Here is a 19,121-nt window from a genome sequence, read left to right as displayed (position 1 = left end):
TGTTGGGAGATTTTGGCAGCACCACGCCTTGACACAGAAGCAGCACTCAGGAGATGGGGAGAGAAAACACACACAAACCCGAAGTGCTTTTTCTGTTCTCCCACTCAACTACAATCAACCCAGAAGACTCCTGTGACCACATGTGTGGAGATTTCCACCCACCAAGCCAGCCATCAGTTCCGCAGCAGACACCAGCTGAGTGTCCTCTAATTCAGTTCTGTTCCAACATTGTCTACCTGGAGATAGCGTCAGATCCCACAGGAGAGCTCAGTCCCCAAGACAGCCCCTGCTTCCCATGCCAGTCGCAGGCCCCACGTGTTTACCTGTGCTTCTGACCAACTGGCTGTAAATCAGAGACACTATGACTCCCTCCTTGGGATCGATTAATTTGCGGACGGGCTCACGGAACTCAGGGAAACCCTTCCTTACATTTACCAGTTTATTAGAAAGGATATTACAACAGGTACAAATGAAGAGATGCAGAGGGTAAGGCGTGTGGAACTCCAGGGCTCGCTACCTCCCAGGAGCCTCCACGTGCCCAGCTACCAGAAGCTTCTGAACCCTGTCCTCTTGGGGCTTTTGGGTTTTTGTGGAGGCTTCATTACGTAGGCATGATTGAATAAATCACTGGCCATTGGTGAACAGCTTAACCGTCAGTGCCCTTCCCTCCAGTATGTGGGATGGTAGGATGAAAGTCCCAGCCCTCTAATCCTGCCCCTGTCTCTCTGATGACCAGCCCCCATCCTGAAGCTACCTACGAGCTGCCAGCCCCCAGACAGTCCATTAGCACATAAAAAGAGATCACTTTAACTTTTAGGAGTTATATGCCAGAAATGGGGTTAAAGACAAAATATATGTTTACTAGTATCACAAGGGTTATGATGTGTAAAGGGGACTCAAACTCACGAGGAATCCAAGAATACAAAATAAAGCCAGGCGGGATGCATTGGCTCACACCTGTAATCCCAGCACTTTGGGAGGCTGAGGCAGAAAGATCACTTGAGGCCAGGAGTTCAAGATCAGCCTGGGCAACACAGCAAGACCCTTTCTCTGCAAAAAAAGAAAAGGAAAAAAAAACTAGCCAGACATAGTGGTGCATGCCTGTAGTCCCAGCTATGCAGGAAGTGGGAGGACTGCTTGAGCCTGGGAGGTCGAGGCTACAGTGAGCTGTGATTGCCCCACTCCACTGCAGCCTGGGCAACAGAGTGAGACCCTGACTCAAAAAATAAATAAATAAGGCCAGGTAACACTCGAGAGCTATTCGACTGGAAAAAAGCAAAAAGTTGGTGGGATATGGGGCTGTTGGGACCCCCCAGATCCTGCTGATGGGCATGTGGACAAGGCTACCCACTCTGGAGGGCACCAGACCAAGGACCTCTACCCTGGGTGCACTGGCAAAGGAATGCCAGCAGATCCTTAAGGGGACACGCCTGAGGATGTGCATACAGCTTCCTTTGTGGGAGGGGAGTAGGGTGTGACGGGTCCCTCACTGGGAGGATGGAGACACAAGGTGGAGGAAGCTGCATGGAGCGCCACGCAGTTCAAGCAGCGGGTGTTCACACAGCAGCATGGACGGCTCCTAAAGCCATGGTGCTGAGTGAAAAGAACCCGACACAGAATGGGACCCAGAACATAATGCCTGTTCAGTAAACTAAAAATAGATCAGTAGCCAGGCATGGTGGCACATGTCTGTAGTCCCAGCCACTCAGGAGGCTGGGGTAGAAGGATCGCTTGAGCCCAGGAGTTGGAGTCCAGCCTGGGCAACATGGTGAGACCTCGTGTCTAAAAAATAAAAAAATAAAAATGGATAAATAAAACAACACACATTTTGCAAGGATATAACCCAATCAAAAATGACACATCAAACATAATAGAATGATACCTCAGGGATGGTACATAGGAATGATAACAAAATAAAATCAGAGAGATCTTGCACCTCCCCAAAGACAGCTGGTAGTGATAATGATGCAGGTGGTCCCAGGGCTGAACTCTCTCCACACCAGGACAAACAGTGCCTGGGGAAAGAGAGACCTGTTCCAGGAGGCCCCAGGGCTGTCTTTAATCTTCTCTTTCTTGTTAACGAAGTCATCTGGCACTGATTCTGTAGTTTTTGAATTTGCTACTGATACCTAAAAGGAAAATGGAATCAAAGACAGAAATACAATCCTATCCCTGTTACATTGGGACCATCTTATTCAGGAAGCCTCCTGTGGAGACCACCACGCTGCCCTCCGAAGTCACCTCCCATGGTGGCCCAGGGCAGAGTTTTCCCTCTCTTCACCTCCAGCCTGCTGCACACTCAGGAGAGGCCACTCCCGCCTGGCCTGCCCCTGTGCACAGCATGCTTCCCCTCACCAGTGTCTTCTCTGTTTTCTAGTGGGAGGTCTGAAGAGCCCTTGGAGGGGAGAATACAAAGAACCAAGACATCCACCGCCAAATCAAGCCAATTATCACCAGACCCTCCATGCACAGCCAAGGGAGCTTTCGCCAGGGGCCCCACGGCCCCAGCCAGCCGAGGAGACAACAGGCAGAGCCCCTGAGCTCCAGCCTCCTCTCCCACCAGAGCCCCCAGAGCCAAACAAGTCTCCTCCCTTCACTTTGAGCAAAGAGGAGTCTGGGATGTGGGAACCCTTACCTCTGTCCTCCCTGGACCTGGCCCCTGCCAGAAACCCCAGCTCACCGGAGCGGAAAGCAACCTTCCCGGAGCAGGAGCTGCAGCAGCTGGAAATAGGTATGGGCAGCCGTGGTTGCAGCCCTGAGCACTGGCCCTGGGCTGCCCCCAGAGGCCAGCGTGGCTCCTCTTTACCCGCGGTGTGGACTTCCTTCCAGCCCCTTCCCCAGCAGCTCAGCTTCTACAGACTGTGCAGGAAGAACCCCTGAAAACACAGCCAGCCTCCTCCCAGTCTTTGACAGCCATCTTCCACTTTTCCCTACAGAATTATTCCTGAACAGCCTGTCCCAGCCATTTTCTCTGGAGGAGCAGGAACAAATTCTCTCATGCCTCAGCATCGACAGCTTCTCCCTGTCAGATGACAGCGAGAAGGTGAGCGGGTTGCAGCCCGAGATCCATGGCTCCAGGGGTATGGTTCCCCTGGCCCTGGCACAGAGCAAGTAGCTTTGTGTCCAGCTAGTGAATGGACTCTGTGCAAGTAGTGGGTAAAGGGAGGGTGTTGGGGGTCACCGCTTCCTTCTGGTAGGGGTCCTCACTAGGGTGGGGCAGGTGGTCGTGGTTTCTCAAGTGAGAGAAACCATGGAAATTACCCTCCTAGGATTAGTGAATGTGTTTTGCTACCAGAGATAATGGGGAAGCAAGCCTTGGTCCCCCATGGTGGCAGCCGAGGGCATGAGCAGCTCCTCACCCCTGGAGAGCCCAGGGCCCCTTTTCCCCAAATGAGACCCAACTGGAGATGGATCCTGGAGCCCAAGGGCGTAAGTCCGTGCCCACTCTTGTTGTTTCAGAACCCATCAAAGGCCTCTCAGAGCTCGCGGGACACCCTGAGCTCAGGCGTACACTCCTGGAGCAGCCAGGCGGAGGCTCGAAGCTCCAGCTGGAACATGGTGCTGGCCCGGGGGCGGTCCACCGACACCCCAAGCTATTTCAATGGTACAGTCCAACTCTCACCTGCTCAGCAGCCCCCGTGGCAGCTGATCTGCCTGGGGCTAGACAGCCATTGAGGGATTGTGTCTCCCCTCCCCTGGCACAGTTGGGGAGAGGAAGTCCCCTGGTCCCAGAACTTGAGGTTCCTGGCCAGTAAGTTGGGTTTTGAGCAAAGGTCCTAATCACCCACGAGCCCTTCCTGATCGGGCAGTGAGGGACTGTTATCCCCACATTGGTTACTGATGGAGTCCCAGCAGGCCCCACTAGCTTGGGGAGGAGAGCAGTCTCTCTCGACCTGGAGTCAGGAAAATGAGCAATTAATCACTTCTAAAGGGAAAAGGAATGGGACCCATGAGCATTTTCATCAAAAACTCAGCAAAAGGAATCCCTCTGTGGGATTTGAGGTCAGATGAGAAAGACAACATAATTCCTTCATTTTCACGCTTAATTGCATACGTTATGTTGTGACTTTGCTAGACAAGGCCTTCATCAGCTCGGAGTTCTCTGGCCCTCTTCAGGGCAGTGTGACTCATGGCATCAGGCCCCCATGGCTGGCCAAAGGCCACTTCAACTCGGGAAGCAATCTAAGCTGCTCATAATCTAAGAATCTTTGTGTTCAGTTCCTTTCTGCTTTGCATCCAAATTGAAATACAACTTCCCCATAGGAGCCAATCCCAGCTCTTTGCAATGCTGAGGCCAAATATCCAGTGTTGACAGCCAGGAGGAACTAGCAGGTGTATAACTTTAGGGCTGTCCTGGCCTGAATTTTTTTTTTTTTCCTTATAAAATGCAGCTGTGTGGCTGGGCGTGGTGGCTCATGCCTGTAATTCTAGCACTTTGGGAGGCCGAGGCAGGTGGATCACCTGAGGTCAGGAGTTAGAGACCAGCCTGGCCAACATGGTGAAACCCCATCTCTACTAAAAATACAAAAATTAGCTGGGTGTGGTGGCACATGCCTATAATCCCAGCTACTCGGGAAGCTAAGGCAGGAGAATCACTTGAAGCTGGGAGTCGGAGGTTGCAGTGAGCCGAGATCGTGCCACTGTACTCCAGCTGGGACGACAGAATGAGACTCCGTCTCAAACAAAACAAAACAAAACAAAAAAATACAGCTGTGCTTAGACCAGCCTAAATTTCATCTCTGCTGCTTTGTCATAGCCAGACCTGCTCCCCCCTTACATAGGGCAGAAAGACTTAACAAAAGGTTCCCTAGCCCCTGCCAGGACCCTGGTCCTTGGGGAGCCAGCAGCTGCTCTCCTGACTGTCACCTTGCCTGCCTTCTAGGTGTGAAAATCCAAATACAGTCTCTCAATGGTGAACACCTGCACATCCGGGAGTTCCACCGAGTCAAGGTGGGAGACATCGCCACTGGCATCAGCAGCCAGGTAAGGGGCAGGTACACTCTGACGGGCAGAGACCCAGAAGCCAGTGCACCTGTCCCCACACTCCAGGAGAAAGGCTTTCAAAGTAGAATGGCACTCTAGGGAATGTTGGACTTGGCCTCAGACATCCCCCAGGGCAGGCGTCCCCAAACTACGGCCCACGGGCCACATGCAGCCCCCTGAGGCCATTTATCCGGCCCCCCGCTGCACTTCAGGAAGGGGCACCTCTTTCATTGGTGGTCAGTGAGAGAAGCACAGTATGTGGCGGCCCTCCAACGGTCTGAGGGACAGTGAACTGGCCCCCTGTGTAAAAAGTTTGGGGACGCCTGCCCCCGGGCCTCAAAGCAAGAGTGGCAGGTGGAGATGTCCTCTGGACCCACTTTGGGCCAAGTGGGATTCTCTGAGCCTCTGGAATGACAGACACACAGTGCTCTTAGGACCCCCAGTCTGGCTGGAGGGGGATGTCTTTACCTTTCTATGTGGCTTCTGAGCCCATGCCATGCTCTCAGCCCACTGGTTTGCTCCACCTTTAGATCCCAGCCGCAGCCTTCAGCTTGGTGACCAAAGACGGGCAGCCTGTTCGCTACGACATGGAGGTGCCAGACTCGGGCATCGACCTGCAGTGCACGCTGGCCCCCGACGGCAGCTTTGCCTGGAGCTGGAGGGTCAAGCATGGCCAGCTGGAGAACAGGCCCTAGCCCTGCCCTCCGCCGCCAGCTCCACGCTGCCGGAAGCAGCCTTCCTGCTCGGTGCACGATGCTGCCCTGAATCACAGGCTCAGCCACTCCCAGGGATCTGCCAACCCCTGGCTCAGCAGTGGGACCAAAAGCTGGCAGCAGCAAGGTGGGGGTGAGCAGAATGCCTCCCAGGATTTCCCACCTGAGTCCTGCCCCACCCTGCTGGGAAGACACTCTGTCTGCCACGTGAGGAGACAAAGGAGGCTGGCAGGAGTTCCCTTGGGGAACAAACAGGATCTTCTCTGCCCTGCCCTAGTCGAGTTGGCCTGACCCGCTTGGATCAGTGACCATTTGCTGGCAGGCAGGAGGGCAGCTTCCAGCCTGGGTCAGAAGGGGTGGGCGAGCCCCTCAGCCCCTCACCCTCCAGGCTGGCGTGAGGGTGTTGAGTGTGTAAGGGTTCACACTGAGGTTCAGTGCAGAACCAGGGCAGAAGGTATGCCCACCTGTACGTTAAGGGGCCCTCTTGACCCCCTTGCCTGGCCTCACCTGGCCAGCTCACCCCTTTTGGGTGTAGAGGAATGCGTGACCCTGGGAAGGCTCCCTGGTAGAATACATCGCAGTTCCAGGTTGTGGCAACACAGGTTCTGAGTTGACCTCTGGTTCAGCCAAGGGCCAAAGCAGCTGTGTTAGTGACACGGTTCTCAGTCCCGAACACGTGCCCCTGTGCTGCTGGCTACCAGACCGCCCCAGAGCAGCAGCAGAGCCCCTGCAGGCCTGGTACTGCCCTGACTCGCTGGCGCTGCGTTCCCTCATCTGTAAAGGTAAAAAAAGGTGATAGGATGCGCCTGATGGGAGCGGTCTGCAGATGGACATGATCAGTGCTGAAGAAAGCAGACCAGACACTCCGGTCAGTCTCCAGAGTGCCGGTCCCCCAGAGCACAGCTCAGCATCACACTGGCATTCACCCTGCCCTGCCCCTGGCCGGAGGGTACTGCCAATGGCACTTTGCACTCTGATGACCTCAAAGCACTTTCATGGCTGCCCTCTGGCAGGAGAGGCAGTGGCTCTGCCACAGCACCGCAGGCCAGGAGGTGGGGTGAAGGGATACAGTCTTGAGTTGTCCACATGCATGTGACCCCTCAAACCTCCTCCAGATTTGTCTAAGCATAGCACCCCTTCCCCATTGCCCCAGCTTAGCCTCTTCTCCAGGGCAGCTGCTCAGGACTCACGTAGCATTAAATCAGCTGTGAATCGTTAGGGGGTGTCTGCTTGCCTCAACCCCCTGGGGCAGGGACACTGAGACTCCTTGGGAGGCTCATCCCCACGTCTTGCCAAGGCAGCCACATCCAGCCAGACTGCTCCCGGGGAGAGAGCCCGGCCCCAGCACATGAAGAACTGCAGCCTTGGTACTGCAGAGTGTGGGTGTAGAGAACTCTTTGTGAGCAATAAAGTTTGGGGTGATAACAGATGTTTCCAGCCCATGGGAGTCCTCACTCTTGCCTGCTGGTGCTGAACCTCATGACCTTATCAACTGCCTCTTTGCCTTCTTGGTGAAATCTTTCCAAGTCTTCCCCTTGTGTTGGACAAGGACTGTGTGGGCCTCTGAGTGGGGCTGCTTTCCCAGCGCTCCTCCCAGTGCTTCCCGTCCCACCTCTGGGCTATCCATTCAGACCAGTTGGGCAAGATGCCTTGACCAGTGGCATCAGAGAAGCCCCTGGTCAGTCACTGCCAGGCCTAGCGGTGGAGGAGGAGGACACCAAAGCCTGCCCACTCGGTACCACTGCCCAGGTCAGGCACCTGTACCACCAGAAGGGAAACGGGGATGGGTTCCGGACCCTGACCAGCCATACATGCCGGATGCACACCACAGGCCTCCCAACCTCCCCTCCTGCCCCTGAGGCCTGGACTCTTACCCCTTTCCGCTGCCTCCTGTGCCCTGCATGGCACCAGGGATGAGTGTGGGACGGAGTTCCTTGCTCACGGAGCTGGAGCACACGGAGTGCCTTGTCCATTCTGGCTCCACACTCCCTATGTGCACAAGTGTGTGTGCGCGCAGCTTGGGTTGGTTGAGTCAGTTCGTAGAAGGGCCCTGGGACCCCAGAAGGGGCAGCAGCCTTGCGTCCAGGCGTGCAGAGCAGGTGCAAGTCCAGTCCAGCTGAGCCAGGCTTACCCGCCGCCCGCCTCTTGTTCCGGGCCCTGTTCTGCTGGCAATCCCGAAGCGCGAGCCCCGTCGAGGTCTTCGGAGAGGGGTTCTGGCTTCGGCCCTCAAGCCTTCGCCTTCGGAGGACGCCTCACTCGGGCGGTCCCCGCCCGCCCGCCTGGAACCTAAATGCAGTTCCTTGCCTGCCGGGGTCGCGGCAGGGACGTCACAGAACAGGCGACATCACAGGCACCGGCGCCCCTAGTATTTCCGGCACCCCCCACTGCCCCGGCCAAAGAGCACACTGGAGGCGGAGAGGTAGCATCCACCAGCCCGCTCCCCGCCTCCTGAACAGAGCCTCGGTCAGCATGGGGGTGACAGGTGGGAGCGGGCGGGTGCCCGGGGGCAGGGGCAGGGGCGGGGGTGGGGGCGGGGGCGGGAGGGGGAAAGCGAAAGTGAGGGGGGCGGGGCGCTGAGTGGGGCGGTCAGGAATCCACCGGGGCCATTCCCCTGCTCCCAAACCCCGGCCCCTGAAAGCCAGGCTGACCCCCGCCAAAGCCCACCCGGTGTCCCTGACTACGGCTCCCAGCCTCAACTCCTGCGCACGGACACGCATGTACGCCTTGGGTTAGGCGTTGCAGAGTTAGCGGTTCTTGAAGGGGTTGTGAGACCACAGAAGGAGCGGTGGTCTTGTGCACAGGAAACAACTCATGAATTATCCTGAACTGCAGATGCAAAAAATCACGTCTAGTTGTCCCTTCTTGCTTGAGGCGCTGCAGGCAGGAGCGGCAGTCTTCAACAGATTTTCACTGAGCGCTTCCTTGGTGCCTTGTACTCTTCTCTGAACCAATGAGCCCCCAGCGCCCTGGGTCTCCCCTTACCATAGGGGACTCAGATGGTGGCTTTCTTCTGGGGGTCCTCTCTCCCAGAAGGGCATGGGCCAGCATTCAAAATGGTCAAAAATTAGGCGGGCATGATGGCTCAACGCCTGTAATCCCAACATTTTGGGAGGCAGAGGTGGGAGGATCACATGATGCCAAGAGTTCAAGACCAGCCTAGGCAACATAGCAAGACATTGTCCTCTACAGGCAATGTTTAAAATTAGCCATGTGTGGTGGCATGAGCCTGTAGTCCCAGCTACTTGGCAGGCTGAACTGGAAGGCTCACTGAATCCCAGAAGTTAGTGTGCTAAGATGGTGCCACTGCACTCCAGCCTGAGCCACACAGCAAGATCCTGTTTAAAAAAAAAAAAAAAAATTAACCAGAGGTCAGGTGTGGTGGCTGACGCCTGTAACATAAAACATAGGTTGGAGCCAGGCGCGGTGGCTCAAGCCTGTAATCCCAGCACTTTGGGAGGCTGAGGCGGGTGGATCACGAGGTCAAGAGATCGAGACCATCCTGGTCAACGTGGTGAAACCCCGTCTCTACTAAAGATACAAAAAATTAGCTGGGCATGGTGGCACGTGCCTGTAATCCCAGCTACTCAGGAGGCTGAGGCAGGAGAATTGCCTGAACCCAGGAGGCGGAGGTTGCGGTGAGCCGAGATCGTGCCATTGCACTCCAGCCTGGGTAACAAGAGCGAAACTCCGTCTCAAAAAAAAAAAAAAAAAAAAAAAACATAGGTTGGACTTCCAGGTTTATCATGGAGAGGATTACGCTGATGATTTGAATTGGGCTTTCAGGCCTGAGTAGGACTTTGCCAGAAGAAGGCTTTCCAGGTATGAGAAATAGCATTTGCAAAGGCACTGGGTGCAGAAGGGCTGCCGTACTCTGGGGTAGCTTCGGCTTAGGGTGAGGGACAGAAAGCTGGATGCCAAGAGATGAAAAACGAAGGTAGAGATCAGACCAAGAGGCCACATGGAGTCGGGGTGGGGGGCGGTGACTAGAGGCAAGTGTGATGTAGCAGGCTCACTCTGAGGCCATTGAAAACTCCAGATTGAAGGGGACATGGTAGCAGTGGTCCTGCTGGAGGGCTAAAGAGATTTAAGACAGTGCAGTGAGCAGCATCCAGGAGCGCGGAGCCAGCCAGACCTGCCTTCAGGTCGTGTGCTGCTGTTAATAGCTGTGTGACCTCATACGCATTTCCTCATCTGTGAGAGGAGAGTCGGGGCCACCTGGGCATAGGGTAGGTATGAAGACTGAATGGCAAAGCACTCAGCACCGAGTGCCAAAGGGTAGGAAATCACAGGTTTGTGTTGGCTCTGGTACTGGGAGATGAGGAGGGCATCAGGGGTAGGAATGGCAGGCTCTGCGGAGTGAGGAGGAGTCAGGAATGACCCAGGTTTCTCACTTGGGTGAAAGGATGATGAATGAGGCAAGGAGAGTAGGAGATAGAGAGATGAAAGACTAGAAAGGAAGACAGGGGTCAGACAGGCAGAACCGTAGTGGCCACACTTAAGAGTCTGGACATACAAGGTGTGAACTTGAGGTAAGAAATTAGACCTGGCACAGTGGCTCACACCTGTAATCCCAACACTTTGGGAGGCCAAGGTGGGAAAATCACTTGAGCTCAAGAGTTTGAGACCAGACTGGGCAACACAGCAAACCCCTCCTTTTTTTTTTTTGAGACAGGGTCTCACTCTGTCGCCCAGGCTGGAGTGCAGTGGCACCATCTCAGCTCACTGCAACCTCTGCCTCCCAGGCTCAAGCCATCCTCCCTATCAAAACCTAGCAAACACATTACAAGAAAAGAAAATTATACACCAATATCCTTCATGAATATGCATGTGAAAATTCTGAAAAAAGGCAGTCAGATTCAACAACATATAAAATGTTGCTAAATCTCATCATGACCAAATGAGCCAGTAATGCAAGGCTGATTTAACTTTTAAAAAAATCAATTTATAGCTGGGCACAGTGGTTCACACTGTGGATAGATTGAGCCCAGGAGTTCGAGACCAGCCTGGGTAATATTAATAAGACCCATCTCTACAAAAAATACAAAAATTGGCCGGGCGCGGTGGCTCAAACCTGTAATCCCAGCACTTTGGGAGGCCGAGGTGGGTGGATCATGAGGTCAAGAGATAAGACCATCCTGGTCAACAAGGTGAAACCCTCCACTAAAAAAAATACAAAAAATTAGCTGGGCATGGTTGTGCATGTCTGTAATCCCAGCTACTCAGGAGGCTGAGACAGAAGAATTGCCTGAACCCAGGAGGCGGAGGTTGAGGTGAGCCGAGATCGTGCCATTGCACTCCAGCCTGGGTAACAAGAGCGAAACTCCGTCTCAAAAAAAAAAAAAAAAAAAAAATTAGCTGGGTGTGATGGTGTGCACCTGTAGTCCCAGCTACTCCGGAGGTAAGGTGGGAGGATCACTTGAGACAGGGAGGTGGAGGGTGCTGTAGTCAACCACTGAATTCAAGCCTGGGCAACAGAGTGAGACCGTGTCTCAAAAAAATATATATATATTTTACCAGAAACAATATAAAAATATAAAAGAATTATCACCCAAATAATATAGCATTACTCATATGTTAATGTATTATAACATATGTTATGTTAACACATATAAAAGAAAAACCATATGATTATCTCAATAAATGCAGAAAAGGCATTAGGAAAAATCCAGCATCCATTTGTAATTAAAACTAAGCAGGCCAGGTACGGTGGCTCACACCTGTAATCCCAGCACTTTGGGAGGCTGAGGTGGGTGGATCACGAGGTCAGGAGTTCGAGACCAGCCTGGCCAACATGGTGAAACTCCATCTCTACTAAAAATATAACAACAACAAAAAATTAGCTGGGCATGGTGGTGGGCACCTGTAATCCCAGCTACTCAGGAAGCTGAGGCAGGAGAATCATTTGAACCTGGGAGGCAGAGGTTGCAATGAGCCAAGATCACAACATTGCACTCCAGCCTGGGTGACAGGGCGAGACTTAATCTCAAAAAAAAAGAAAAAAACTAAGCAAACTAGGAGAGGAAACTTAATGAAGATGCCCAAGCTGATGAAGGGCATCTATGAAGAAACCTACAGCTAGCATGATACTTAATGGTGAAACGCTAAACACTTTCCCCTAACCTCAGAATGAATTGAGAATGTACACACACACTCCTACTCAACATGGTATGAAGATCGTCCTCAGTGCAATTAAGCAAGAAAAGGAAATAAGAGGAACCAGACTGGGAAGGAAGAAGTAAAAGTGCCTTGATTTACACACATTATTATCTATGTAGAAAATCTGATAAAATCTTAAAAAAAAAAAAAAAAGCTATGAGAACAAATAAGATTTTTTTTTTTTTTGAGACGGAGTTTCGCTCTTGTGACCCAGGCTGGAGGGCAACGGCGCGATCTCGGCTCACCGCAACCTCCGCCTCCTGGGTTCAGGCAATTCTCCTGCCTCAGCCTCCTGAATAGCTGAAATTACAGGCACACGCGACCATGCCCAGCTAATTTTTTGTATTTTTTTTTAGTAGAGACGGGGTTTCACCATGTTGACCAGGATGGTCTCGATTTCCTGACCTCGTGATCCACCTGCCTCGGCCTCCCAAAGTGCTGGGATTACAGGTTTGAGCCACCGTGCCCAGCACAAATAAGATTTTAGTATGGTTGCAGGATACAAGATGGCTGTATTTCTGTGTACTAGCAACAAACCACTGGAAATTAAAATTGTTTCAGCCAGGCACAGTGGCTCATGCCTGTAACTCCAGCACTTTGGGAGGCGAAGGTAGGCAAATCATTTGAGGTCAGGAGTTCGAGACCAGCCTGGCCAACATGGTCAAACCCCATCTCTACTAAAAATACAAAAAGTGGGCTGGGCATGGTGGCACACACTTGTAATCCCAGCTACTTGGGAGGCTGAGGCAGGAGAATCACTTGAACCTGGGAGGCAGAGGTTGCAGTGAGCTGAGATCACGCCATAGCACTCCAGTCTGGATGACAGAGTGATACCCTGTCTCAAAAAAAAAAAAAAAGAAAGAAAGAAAGAAATTATTTCATATACTGCAGAATGTCACTTCAATCCCTTATAAAACCTTTCCAAGACAGGTACAGAGGTCCCAAGTTGAGTCAACGTCTGACTTTTTCTCCCAGCCCCAGTGCTATTAGAGGTTCACGCCACAGTAATTTCTTCTCCTGCCCATACCCAGTTGCCGTTTATGGAGGGGTTGAGGCTGTGAGTGTTGATTAAACTGCCAGGGAAATTTTGTAAAGCAAGCAAAGGCCCTGAGGTCAGAAGCCTGGGAAACAGCAGGACCTAGGGAAGGGGGAGTTGGAGAGGGAGAAGAGAGACGCATGAGGAAGCCAGGGAAGCATGATGATTAACGAGGTAGGTGCAGAGTTCTGAAGAGACCACTGAGCTGGCCACTGGGGGCCCATCCATGGTGGTGCCCCAAAGCCCCACCACTCTGCTGATACATCCCCCAAGATCAGGCTGAAGCAGATGGTCCCTATCCCAAGACCAGCCATGCAAGGACCCCTCGCCCCAGCCTCTACACCTCTAGGAAGAGACCACAGCACATTCTTTTCCTTCCAGTATAATCCTGGCAGCGATTCTTCCCAGCTAGAGCCAGGGCTGTCATTTCCTGCCACACCCCAGGCTGACGGGGGACCCACCTTGCATGATGGCAGAATCATGATGACTGGCCCCACCATCAACCCCTATGCATGGCCCTAGGGAGCAGAGAGCAGGACAGCCTGGTGCTTCCCACCCCCTCAGGGTGAAGAAACAGCTTCTGCTATAAAAGATACAAGCCTCCAGGGAGGGGTGTGGGATTGGGGAATGTTCCCAAGGAGTCAGTCTCCCTTGCAGAGGGTGATCAGAGTTCTTAAATCATCAGATAGGTGCCAGCATCACCTCAGATCACATACCTGGGGTGCAGGCCTTGGCCTGGAGTCAGGGATGGATAACCCAGAGAGAGCAGAGGCCAGCAGCAGAGCAGGAATGGGGAGACGGGGAAGGTTCTCATGGGACATGATGGGGACTCCATGCATTTCCAGGCTCCTGGGAGTAGTGGGGGTGGAGAGGCCTGGAGAGTTAAGAGTTTCTTGAATCAAACGTGCATTCAAGTCATCACTGCAGCTATGATCAGCGAGGGGGCCTTGGGCAAATGGACCTGTCCTAATTGTTTGTGTTGAATCAATGAGATGAAGCAGGTAAAGTGCCCAAGCTACAGAAGCGCCTGGCCATGGTTGGGGTACTGTCAGAAGTCACGGTTTTGGGGGATGGAGATGGAACACGGAGCCTCCGAGGAGGCAAGGCAAAGAGTGGAGAGTGGAGGAAGCAGGACTGAAGGATAGGCAAAGGAGCAAGGACAGTGAAGGAATGGCAGCCAGGAAGAGAGAAAGGGAGGGCGAGAGGAGGTGGCGGCTCCGGAATCCCTCCCGGACTGTCCCCTACCCTGCAGCTCCCTGCGCTCACCTCCTTCCCCCTGCCAGGTACCCATGGATTTCCATGCTGCAGCAAAGGATCAGTGGAGATTGCAGAGATGCGGTAAGAACCATCCCTCATCATCGCAGGGCCTCCCCTGAGCCCTCCAGGACCTCCAGCCTTACCCTCAACACCACCAATCCCCCGGCCCAGGATCTCCCTCCCTTCTGTCATTTCCAAAACCTCCCCAGGGGCAGCATCCAGGCCAAAAGGCTGGGGAGGGTGTAGGGTATCTACCCTCCCCCTCTGTTTCTGCCCTTAGCCCCTGGCATGAGAGGAAGGCTGAGGGGTGGTGGGGCACACCAAGGGACAGGATGGGACTAACCCCTGAGAGCTGCCGGGCTTGCTGAAGACAGAGCTGCCCAGGCGGGGCCGGCAGGCACTGAGGAAAGAGTGGCAGGTGGGTGGAAGGACATGGCTCTGGGGCTCCCCTGCTGGGGACTAGTGTTCTGGCGCTAGTCCTCAAAATGAGTTGCCCTAGCCTGCCTGCAATGCTTGATAAAAATGAAGGTTCCTGGGCCTTACCTCCAACCAACTGGATTCCTCTTTAGGGGCAGGGCATGAGTTGGCAAGGAGCTTCCTCAACTCACTAAAGTTTCGGAAAACAACTCCAGACTTCCTGGTGGCAGCAGAGTGGGACTCCAGGGGAGTGGATGAGCTGGTGGCAGGGTGGTTGGGGGCAGGGGCATCGTGCTAGCCTCTGTTACATGGCAGAGGGCTTTGAGGGCCCAGAGACCCCCCTTCCCGCTGAAGCCGCCATCCACCCGACAGATACCCATCACCCACTCTGTCTCCTTCTGTCCTAGAGATGACTTAAGTCAACACCAGATACAAGAAGAACAGGAGGTAAAAATGGGGGTGTCCTCCTACGGGGAGGTGGTAGGCAAGGGGCAGGGCTCTTCCTTAAGTTCCCACCAGCCCCTACCCTTGACAATTGGGACCCTAGTACCAGGCTGGTGAGGGCACACACACACACACACGCACGCGCACGCACACACACACACACACACACCCCTTCACCAGGCAGGTTCCTGAAAGGAGGTAGGCAAGGGGGTGATGTGGGGAGACCAGGGCAGGGGAGGGGCAGGGACTCGGAGCCAGGGAGGGCCTCAGGGGCAGGACCTCCAGCTCCCACCTCCTCAGCTTTGAGGTGAAACATTTCAGCCAGAAGCAGATGCGCTAGAGCAGAAGCCCGAACCCAAAGTGGACCTGGCCCCAGACCCAGACCCAGACCTAGAGATGGAACCAATGCCGGCTTTACTGGAGTCAGAGGTGTACCCAGACTTCAAGCCTGAAGCTGAGCTGGACACAGAAGCCAAGTGGAACAAGGAGGCTGGCTTCGAAGGATTCCTGCAGCCATTGTGCAGGATAGAATCCGTCCACTCCAACATGGGGCTGCATGTGCCGCAGACCTTCAGACCGCAGAGTCTGAATTCAAGCCACCATAGTTTCACGGAGGAGAAACAGGTGTCTGCCAACCACTGCTCCATCAGTGCACAGACCTCCAAACACCTCTTCTGGGCAAACAAGCTCATCCAGGCCTCAGAGCACAGCCTGCAGCGGGCCATCCACACGCAGCTCAACAGCACCAGTGCAAGCCAGCTCACCAGAGCCCCCGGCCGGGCGGCTGTCACCACCGACACCCTGTGCTCCAAAGAGCAGCTCCAGACCCCCAACGCCCGCTCAGCTACTCCAGCCAAAAGCTCCCAGGCGCCACCAAGCCCCCTCCTGCCCTCAGATCTCCCGCCACCCATTGGCCTGACAGAGCTGGTCACCTTTGCATCTTCCCTGGCTGTGGCCTCCTCCAGCAGGATGGACCTGCCCACTTTGGAACACCTGATGAAAGCTCCACCCCAGCAGACTCCGGAGCCTTCCACAGAACATGTCCTGACCACTGCGGAGGATCGAGAGCCAGAAAAGCACGCAGAGACCCTGCCGGAAAAACCACGTGAAGCCAGAGCTCCACAGAAATCTTGGAGTCAGGAAGGCAAGAAATTTCCTCACTCTTACCTTGACTTCAGCAAGCCAGGGATCAGGAAAGCCACCATCGAAGGGGAAATGCAGCTTCTCCAGCCACCAGTCACGTCCCCTCCACTGCAGGGAGTCAAGGAAGAGTGAGTGAGGCCAGCCCTGCAGCTCCCCCAGAGGGGCTGTGGTGGGACGTGGGGGGCTCCTCACAGCCAGGTAGGGGTGGGGACAGTGGAATGAGGGCCTGGGAGCAGACAAGGTGGGCTGTGTGGCTCCACCTCCGTGACCTCACAAAGGCTGTTGGAACAAGGTTCCGGTGGACTCAGGAACAGAGCCAAGGCGAGGGCTGGAGGCCTGGGGACCAACGAGGGTGAGCCCAGGGGCCCGGGTTCAAAAGGGAAGGCTGGCATTAGGCAGCTTCCCACCCTGGGGGTCAGGCCTCACCAAGGTCGGAAATGCTCAGGCTGGGGTCTGCCCTGCTGAGTGCCTGTTGGCCCCAACCCTGGGGTCCAGGACACATCTCTCGAGGGGAAAATGAGGGTGCAGGGCTCTCGGGACACCTTGCTTTCTGGTGGCGAATGGGCACAGAACGCAGGCAGCAGCAGAAGACCCCTGACCCCTAGTGACCGCCACAGAGGGCCTCTGGGCTCACCCCTCTCCCTCACCCACCCTCTGGAGCCCAAGTGACACTCTGTCTTTTGTGTTGCAGCTCAGTGCCGGGAAAAGAGAAAGAGAATCCACTATTGGTGAAAATCCATTTTAAGCTGTCAGCCCCACACATCCCAGAGAAATGACTAGACAGAACCAATAAAGCTTCCAGTGCTGGTCATCGGCTCCGACTTCTGTGCAAAGGCCCTGGGCCAGGGAGCCCACCTGGCTGCTGTGTCCTGCTCTCAGTTTTTTTTAGGGATGCCACCCCATTTTTTAGCTGCCCCAGCCCCACCTGCCCCCAGAGGGCACCACCACCCCTCTCCTAGCCACCCATCTTGTCACCTGTCACCTGAAGGGTGGGTTCCTCTTCACTCCCTCCTGGTCAGACCTCTAGGCCAGCAGAAAGACTTGTGGCTGGTCTTGGGGAGGCCTCGGTGTCCTCTGAGGCTTCTGTTTCTTTGACTGTGAAATGAGGCTTCCTCTTGGCCTGAGGCCAGGGATGTGTTGGGATCCTCTGCAGAGACGGCCTCCTGGGTGTGGGACTGGGCAGATGGGTCTGCGGGGGTTCTTCTTGCCCTCTTCGTGGGGAAGGCCTGCCATGGGGAAGGGATGGTGTCCAGGAGCTTGAAAGGGAGGAAAATGAGCTGAAGGACTGGTCCTCCAGTGGGGCACAGGCTGGGGCTAGAAGTATCTCAAAAGCAGGACAGAGCCCTGTGTCACCCAGATGTGTGCACACAGACACCACCAGCTGCCCAGCACATCACACATACAGCACTCACACACGGTGGAAACAGCACATGCCACACACATCTGCCTGTGACCGTCACATGTACCAAACGTGCACACAAGGCTGGGCACGGTGGCTCACTCTTGTAATCCCACACTTTGGGAGGCAGAGGCTAGCAGATCACTTGAGGTCAGGAGTTCGAGACCAGTGTGGCCAACATGGTGAAACCCCCACTCTACTAAAAATACAAATATTAGCTGGGCGTGGTGGCATGTGCCTGTAGTCCCAGCTACTTGGTAGCCTGAGGCAGGAGGATCTCTTGAACCTGGGAGGCAGAGGTTGCAGTGAGCTGAGATTGCACCACTGCACTCCAGCCTGGGCAACAGAGCATGACTCCATCTCAAAAAAACAAAAGCAAAACAAACAAAAACCATACACACCAATACACATGCCTCCCACCCAGGGGTTGACCTTGGAGGCCTGAGGACAGGCAGTGTAGACTGGCTTCTGGCAGAGGAGAGATGGCAGCAAAGGAAGGAATGGGATTCAGAGTGCACAGAGGGACAGGGATGTGGAGAGGGAAGCCTGGGGGAAGGGGGAGGGGAGGCCTCTCCAAGGCCAAGGCCAAGGCCCCAAGGCCGGGGCTCAGGTTCCCTTCAAGAGAAAGCCCAGCATTGTGTATCTTCAAGAGCCTGCCCAGCTTTGGGAGGGGCCAAGGAGAGAAACTCCCAGGGCCTGGAGGGTGGGATTAGGAAGGGATGAGCAATTGAGGGTGGGCCAGGGCCAGGAGAAGCCGGCAGGAGACAGGAAGGAGGGACAAGGAGGAGCTGCCGAGGTGAGTCTGGGGGCAGTGGGGGCTGGGCCAGAAGCATCACTGGGCCCTCAGCACTCACTTTCCATAGCTTGTTTTTAATTAATAGATTTTATTTTTTAGAGCAGTTTTAGGTTTGCAGCAAAACTGAGTGGAAAGTACAGAGTTCCCATGTACTCCTGTCCCCACCCACATACAACCTCCCCCGCAATACGGACATCCTGCAGTGGTGCATTTGTTACAGCTGACTCATCATCAACACCAAAAGTCCACAGTTCACACTGGGGTTCCCTGTTGGTATTCTACAGTCTATGGGTTTTTTTGTTGTTGTTCTTGTTGTTTTGAGTCTCGCCCTGTTACCCAGGCTGGAGTGCAATGGCAGGATCTCAGCTCACTGCAACCCCTCTGTTCGCCTCGCCTCCTGGGTTCAAGCGATTCTCCTGCCTCAGCCTCCCAAGTAGCTGGGACTACAGGCACCTGCCACCATGTCCAGCTAATTTTTGTATTTTTGTAGAGACGAGGGTTTCACCCTGTTGGCCAGGCTGGTCTTGAACTCCTAACTCTAGGTGATTCACCCACCTCAGCCTCCCAAAGTGCTGAGATTACAGAGCACTTTACTCTGGAGCCACCGCGCCTGGCCTGTTCTATAGGTTTTGATTGTAGTATGGTACAGAGTCGCTTCATTGCCCTAAAAATCCTGTGCTCGGCCGGGTGCAGTGGCTCATGCCTGTAATCTCAGCACTTTGGGAAGCCAAGGCAGGCGGATCACTTGAAGTCGAGAGTTCAAGACCAGCCAAGCCA

At 54.3% G+C, this 19,121-nt stretch overlaps 2 protein-coding genes and 2 long non-coding RNA genes across 5 annotated transcripts in view; 2 read left to right on the top strand and 2 right to left on the bottom strand.

Moving 5' to 3' along the window:
* The window catches only part of MAP3K14 (mitogen-activated protein kinase kinase kinase 14), a 54,139-nt gene extending 45,942 nt beyond the window's left edge, over positions 1-8,197 (top strand). For both annotated transcript variants that reach the window (XM_003943660.4, XM_010331449.3), the window contains exons 12-16: positions 2,378-2,731; positions 2,937-3,043; positions 3,460-3,604; positions 4,883-4,983; positions 5,514-8,197. In XM_003943660.4, coding sequence (XP_003943709.2) covers positions 2,378-2,731; positions 2,937-3,043; positions 3,460-3,604; positions 4,883-4,983; positions 5,514-5,678 — 872 coding nt within the window. In that variant the 3' untranslated portion in view covers positions 5,679-8,197. The remainder of the gene's footprint in view (positions 1-2,377; positions 2,732-2,936; positions 3,044-3,459; positions 3,605-4,882; positions 4,984-5,513) is intronic.
* LOC141581877 (uncharacterized) lies at positions 417-2,382 on the bottom strand. The gene is made up of 2 exons (XR_012514674.1): positions 1,883-2,382; positions 417-1,782 (listed from the first exon to the last, which is right to left on the bottom strand). It is a non-coding gene; the product is annotated as an uncharacterized LOC141581877 (long non-coding RNA).
* Positions 8,198-8,222: 25 nt separating the features above from the next.
* Positions 8,223-18,129, bottom strand: LOC141581876 (uncharacterized). The gene is made up of 3 exons (XR_012514673.1): positions 17,125-18,129; positions 16,174-16,257; positions 8,223-9,031 (listed from the first exon to the last, which is right to left on the bottom strand). It is a non-coding gene; the product is annotated as an uncharacterized LOC141581876 (long non-coding RNA).
* Positions 15,246-16,957, top strand: SPATA32 (spermatogenesis associated 32). Its single transcript, XM_010331525.3, has 2 exons — positions 15,246-16,277; positions 16,841-16,957. Exons 1-2 carry the CDS (start codon positions 15,403-15,405, stop codon positions 16,923-16,925), a joined length of 960 nt encoding a protein of 319 aa, XP_010329827.2. The 5' UTR covers positions 15,246-15,402; the 3' UTR covers positions 16,926-16,957.
* Positions 18,130-19,121: the final 992 nt, after the last annotated feature.

Source organism: Saimiri boliviensis, chromosome 17, assembly GCF_048565385.1.
Source record: "Saimiri boliviensis isolate mSaiBol1 chromosome 17, mSaiBol1.pri, whole genome shotgun sequence".
NCBI lineage: Eukaryota > Metazoa > Chordata > Mammalia > Primates > Cebidae > Saimiri > Saimiri boliviensis.
This window is presented reverse-complemented; position numbering and strand designations above follow the sequence as displayed.